The 6,000-nt window shown below is 41.6% G+C and overlaps 1 protein-coding gene across 1 annotated transcript in view; it reads left to right on the forward strand.

Moving 5' to 3' along the window:
• KCNK9 (potassium channel, subfamily K, member 9) overlaps window positions 1-4,974 on the forward strand; it is a 91,157-nt gene extending 86,183 nt beyond the window's left edge. Inside the window, exon 2 of the mRNA XM_009888173.1 lies at window positions 4,133-4,974. Coding sequence (XP_009886475.1) covers window positions 4,133-4,974 — 842 coding nt within the window. The remainder of the gene's footprint in view (window positions 1-4,132) is intronic.
• The last annotated feature ends 1,026 nt before the right edge of the window (window positions 4,975-6,000 follow it).

Consider the following 6,000-nt stretch of genomic DNA (forward strand, 5'->3'; position numbering starts at 1 on the left):
CTTTACAAAAGTAAAACCCAACAAGTTGGGGACTAACCCTTTGCGCTGCAGAGGGCTATTTCCCGGCGTTAATGATCCTCTGTGCCCCTCTTCCTCTGGCAATTACTGACCTTCAAATTTTTCCTAGAGCCAGCTCTGATGTTAAGACAACAGTGGTTTGTTTTAAATTTGCGATTTACTGAATTTCAGAGAACGTGCACTGCTGGAGTTTGCTTTTCATGCATTGCTGTCTATATTGCTGGATAGATTCTGTAATGCTCAAGTAATGAAGAGTTAAGTCTTTCTTTGGTATATTTTGAAACCCCTCATTTCAGAGTGCTGAAGGCAATGACTAAGGTGCCTATTCCTTAAAGCCATGTTGCACTGGAGAAATATATGACTCTGATCCCCTATATATGAATCTATTTGTAAAGTCTTATTCCAGCTTCATGAATAAAGTCCTTTCTTTACCCCAGCTTCATGGTGAAAATACAGTAAAAGACATTTATCTGATATTGTGGAAAGTGAGTATGACATGGGGCAGAATAGAAATCAGAATTCCTGGGTATTCTGTCTACCTGTGTGAATTGGAGAGAAATTATAGCCTGCTGGTGTCTGTGCTTTCCGATCTGTAAGACAGGGATATGGATATATTCCTACCTTATGGGAAAGCTGTGAGTCCCAAGTTAATGACAAAGTCTGTGACAAATCATAGAAATTCAATTGTGAAATAGTGTGTAAGCATATAATATTAATGTTTTATAATCTCCCTAAACTGTCTCTGTGGATATCTTTAGTGAGAGGGATATAGTGATATCAAAAGAAATCTTTTTTCACCCCAACCATTTTCTTTAAAACCCAAAGTGAAAGCTGTTTCCACCAACTGCCATCTCTGCAACCATCTGGAAAATCACATTTTCTGAAGCTTTCCTTCTCTTTATCAGCTGTAACTAAAGCTATAAAATGGGAAGATGTCCCTGGTTTAATTAACACCCCTGTAGTTCAAAAGCTGATCTTAGTAATGAGAGGCAATTATAGCCTTTATTGAGGGACAGTCAGGTGGAACAAACCTAGCATCAATCTATTGAAGAAACTTCCCTTTCCAGGTAATTTGGAAACTGCTTTATATAATGAACAGACTACCTGGCCCAATACAACAGGTGAATCGCCTTGTTTTGTAACCTGAAAAGAACTTCCTATTTTGAGTTATCTACTTCTTTTGTAACCTGTTTTTTACATCCCATCTGTCTGCCAACAACTAACTGAGCTAAGGAAATACCTGTTGCTTTTTGGAGGGCATTATTGCTGGTTTTCTCCTTTTATTTTCCTTGTTTACTCTTGCTTTTCGTTTTGAAGGTTGCCTGGTGTTCATATTTTTGTTGTAGCAAAGCTGCAGACTCCATGGTGAGTACACATCCTGAGGGCTATGCAGAGTTCTGGTTTCTGCACCTCAAAAATGATGTGGTAAAGCTAGAGTAGGTCCAGAGAAGGACATTGAAATGATCAAGGGAATGTGATTTCTGCTATATGAGCTAAAAAGGCTGTGGAACCAGTTCACACAGGAGAAAACTGAGAGCAGAGATAAAGCTGAGTTTAGCTGAAGTCATGAAGGTGATAGATAAGGTACATGTAGATCTTTAATACTAGACCTAAGGGGTACTAGGTGAAACAAGATCTGCTTGAAATTATGATGTACGTTTCTAAACAGCAAACAATGAGCTTCTGAAATCTGTTGCCACAGGAGATTGAGGAGGTGGGCAGTGTCAACAATTTCAAAAAAAGGATTAGACAAATTCAGAGCTGCAGATCCATGACTTGAGTCTAAAGGTGATGGGCAGAGCTGAGGCAGCACGAGGGGAATGGTCCTGCTTCAGCAGCGTACCTCAGGTGCAGTCTGGCCTCCAGCTTCTGATCTGTAAGAGCGTGGGTCTGCTGTGTGCCCCATGTTTCTTCTGCCAGCCCTCTATGGATATCCAAATTTCTCGGAGGTCTCAAATAATGCTAGATGCTTCTTTCTGGAAAACTGATTTAAACCCTCAGTGTCTGCAATGCAGGCACCTGTACTGGAACCAGTCACTGAAGGTGGAGTTCTACTCATTAGTAAGATGCCTGCATTGGGCTGTTTGCAGCTATATGTCTACCTGGGCAGTAGGTGTCTAAATTCTTCTGCAGTCAACAGATGTTTATAGTCAGACTAGTGGGGACCTAATGAATGTCATTTTGTCTTGCCATAAGGTAGACTTGGGGTGGTCAGTTAAATAACTCACTACTGCCTGTTTTCATTAAATCTTTCTTGACTATAACGGGAGCTTGGATACCTGGCACACACATAAATACCAAAATGTAGGTATATTAATCTTTACCTGAGTTCTGCCCCAAGATTTCTATTATAATAAGTGTGGAGAAATAGGTATCTCCTAAGAATAACTCACTGACCTGGTTTAGACACCTGGGTGTAGATGCGAGGAACTGCACTTGTGAAATGCATTTTTCTATTCATTGACTTTAAGAGGAGTCTAGATAGTGGTACCCACATGGTCAATACACACCATACCCAGGTGAGTCCCAGCCGTCCCATTTTGAAGACTTTGGTACTGTCACTTAGAATCTCAGCTGTAAGAAATTTAGATTTTTAAAGCAGTGTGATGACAAAAAGTGAAATTATAATTTCAAAACAGTTGTGTTGCCTCCCCTTATGGTTTGATTTAGAATAAAGGCTTAGCCACAATTTTACCATCTGTAAACTATGGTGTGAAAAGTGCTACATCCTCTGTCCTGGATTAGTTTAACATCCTGATGAAATTACCTCTGCCAGACTAGCTATAAAAACTTTAAAACTATAAAACCAGCTGGTAAGTTGTTTATTCTTCTATAATTATCCTGGACTGCATCCTCAGCAGTGTGGCCAGAAGATTGAGGGAGGTGATTCTGCCCCTCTACTCTGCTCTGGTGAGACCCCACCTACAGTGCTGCATCCAGCTCTGGAGCCCCCAACATAAGAAGGACATGGACCTGTTGGAGTGGGTCCAGAGGAGGCCACGAAGATGATCCGAGGGCTAGAGCACCTCTGCTGTGAGGACAGGCTGAGAGAGTTGGGGTTGTTCAGCCTGGAAAAGAGAAGGCTCTTGGTAGACCTTATTGTGGCCTTTCGGTACTTAAAGGGGGTCTACAGGAAAGATGGGGACAAACTTTTTAGTAGTGCCTGTTGCGATAGGACAAGGGGTAATGTTTTTTAAACTAAAACTGTTTTTAGTAACGGTAATGATTTTTAACCTAAACTAAACTACTAATGGTAACGGTTTTTAACCTAAAGGACTGAAAATGTAGACTAGATATAAGTAAGAAATTTTTCACAATGAGAGTGGTGAAACACTGGCCCAGGTTGCCCAGAGAGGTGGTAGATGCCCCATCCCTGGAAACATTCAAGGTCAGGTTGGGCAGGGCTCTGAGCAACCTGATCTAGTTGAAGATGTCCCTGCTCATTGCAGAGGGGTTAGACTAGATGGCCTTTAAAGGTCCCATCCAACCCAAACTGTTCTATGATTCTAATTAAAGATAGAGCAGGAATTAAATCCCTAAAGGCCTACGGTGTTCCAGCAGTGAGTGGCATAGGGTGTCTAGGAGAAAGGTTTGTTTAGTATGGAAGACTTTGTAAAGGAATTCCTTTGTTTGGTGGGTCTGTGGATGTTGTTAACTCCATGCTGCCAGCAGACACATAATTTGGATGCCATCAGTGTTCTCTGGTTTTGGGACAGGGCAACACCAACTCCTCTCAAAAATGCTATGGAAAATTCCACCTATTTCCAAAGTGTCCAGTATTGCATGTGATCCAGGATGGATGTGAAATTTCTTTAGCGAATGAATGTGATATAATCTTGTTTAGGAGAGTGCACAGTTCTTTGAAGTAGGATGGATTGCCCATTCTTTCATCTTTCCCATTCCTGTGTGTACAACTTTGTTGTTCTGTGTCTTATTTTCTTTGGTTATGGGGCATAGGCCAGGAGATAGGAAGATTGTGTGACTGCAATGTTCCTGTAGCCTTGGATCTCACTGCAGCATCAGAGTCTCTCTGATTCATGTGGCTTGTGTGAAAGCGGGACTGTGGTCATCACGTGCCTTGCTGACTGTTGTGTTTTTTCATTCCCTCTCCCAGGTTATGGACATGCTGCCCCAGGGACAGATGCAGGGAAGGCCTTTTGCATGTTCTATGCGGTCCTGGGGATCCCACTGACACTCGTCATGTTCCAGAGCTTGGGCGAGCGCATGAACACCTTCGTCAAGTACCTCTTGAAACGCATCAAAAAGTGCTGTGGAATGAGGAGCACCGAGGTCTCCATGGAAAACATGGTCACTGTGGGTTTCTTCTCCTGCATGGGAACACTCTGCATTGGAGCAGCAGCCTTTTCCCAGTATGAGGAATGGAGCTTTTTCCATGCTTACTATTACTGCTTTATAACATTGACTACGATAGGGTTTGGAGACTACGTGGCCCTGCAGACCAAAGGGGCCCTTCAAAAGAAGCCTCTCTACGTGGCTTTTAGCTTTATGTACATTCTAGTGGGGTTGACAGTCATTGGGGCATTTCTAAATCTGGTTGTTCTCAGGTTCTTAACCATGAACAGCGAGGACGAGAGGCGGGATGCTGAGGAACGGGCGTCCCTGGCAGGGAACCGCAACAGCATGATTATCCACATCCAAGAGGACTCCCAGCATGGTCGGCCACGGTACAAGGCCGAAGTAACAGACCTTCAGTCAGTTTGTTCCTGCATGTGTTACAGGTCCCACGAGTACACCAGCCGGGTGGTGTCCCACCAAAATTCATTCAGCTCAAAGCTGAACCCCCAGTACTTTCACTCCATCTCTTACAAGATAGAGGAGATCTCACCAAGCACATTAAAAAACAGCCTTTTCCCATCTCCTGTCAGCTCCATCTCACCTGGGTTGCACAGCTTTACAGATAACCACAGGCTGATGAAAAGGCGAAAGTCCATTTAAAGGGATTTGTCTTCTTTTGCTTTACTTGTTTTCCCCAGTTCTTATCCGTTGTTTTGGGTTTTTTGTTCCCTGAGTGAGACGGAGCGAGGCCCAAGGGAGTAGAGAAAGCCAGTCCTCCTCCGAGACTCAGCTCTTGAGCATGAAGCATGGATTATTACTGTTCCAGCAAAGTATGCCTTACATTACCCCTCGGTGGATGTCAGAGGATTCAAGGTGACGTGAAGTGGGTACCAAATCCAAAGTTGCACACACAGCTGGGAGCCTTCATGTGCCGCTGGCACTCCTGACCTAATAAACTATTTTCCTCACGAGCAGGTTGCAGTGTGCGTGCGTGTGTGTGTGTTGGGTGTGTGTGCATATGTGTGTGCGCGTGCAATTCCACAACTAGTGCCATGTGACAAAAATTAAAGCATCAGGTATTTTTTTTTTTTTTCCCTTGAAGCAATTGTGTTCCAGCCTGCTTTTAACTTTTAGATTGCTTCCAAAAGGAACGGGGAGGGTGGGAGGGGAGCCAATTTTTTTTTTCATTTCTTTTGCCAAGACAAGCATGCGCCATAAGCAGTCAATATACCAGGTGTATCATGATAAATTTTTTACTGCTAGATTTTAGATTGTATTAACATTAAAAAAAGGCAGGAAAAGATGGATCATTTTAGCTTGCCAGTTCAAAATTAAAAAAAAAAAAATAAAATAAAGCATGCACTTTGTAAAACTGGTATGCGTAATAAAAACACAAGAAAAACTAGCAATGGAATTAATAATCAAAAGCAAATAATCCTATTGATTTAACTATATTTACTTTTATAATTTTCAACTGTTCCAACAATTTTCAAGTGGAATTTTTAAGAGAAATTGGGAGAATTGTTGGAACTAAAGAGTGTATTTTATTATTTTTATTTTATTTATATTATTATTATTATTATTATTATTATTATTATTATTATTATTATTATTATTATTATTATTATTATTTTGTGCAGCAATTACCTGCATGAATAGGAATTATATTTTTTGGAATGCTTGGAT

The sequence above is a fragment of the Charadrius vociferus genome, unplaced genomic scaffold, assembly GCF_000708025.1.
Source record: "Charadrius vociferus isolate BGI_N301 unplaced genomic scaffold, ASM70802v2 scaffold276, whole genome shotgun sequence".
Classification (NCBI taxonomy): domain Eukaryota; kingdom Metazoa; phylum Chordata; class Aves; order Charadriiformes; family Charadriidae; genus Charadrius; species Charadrius vociferus.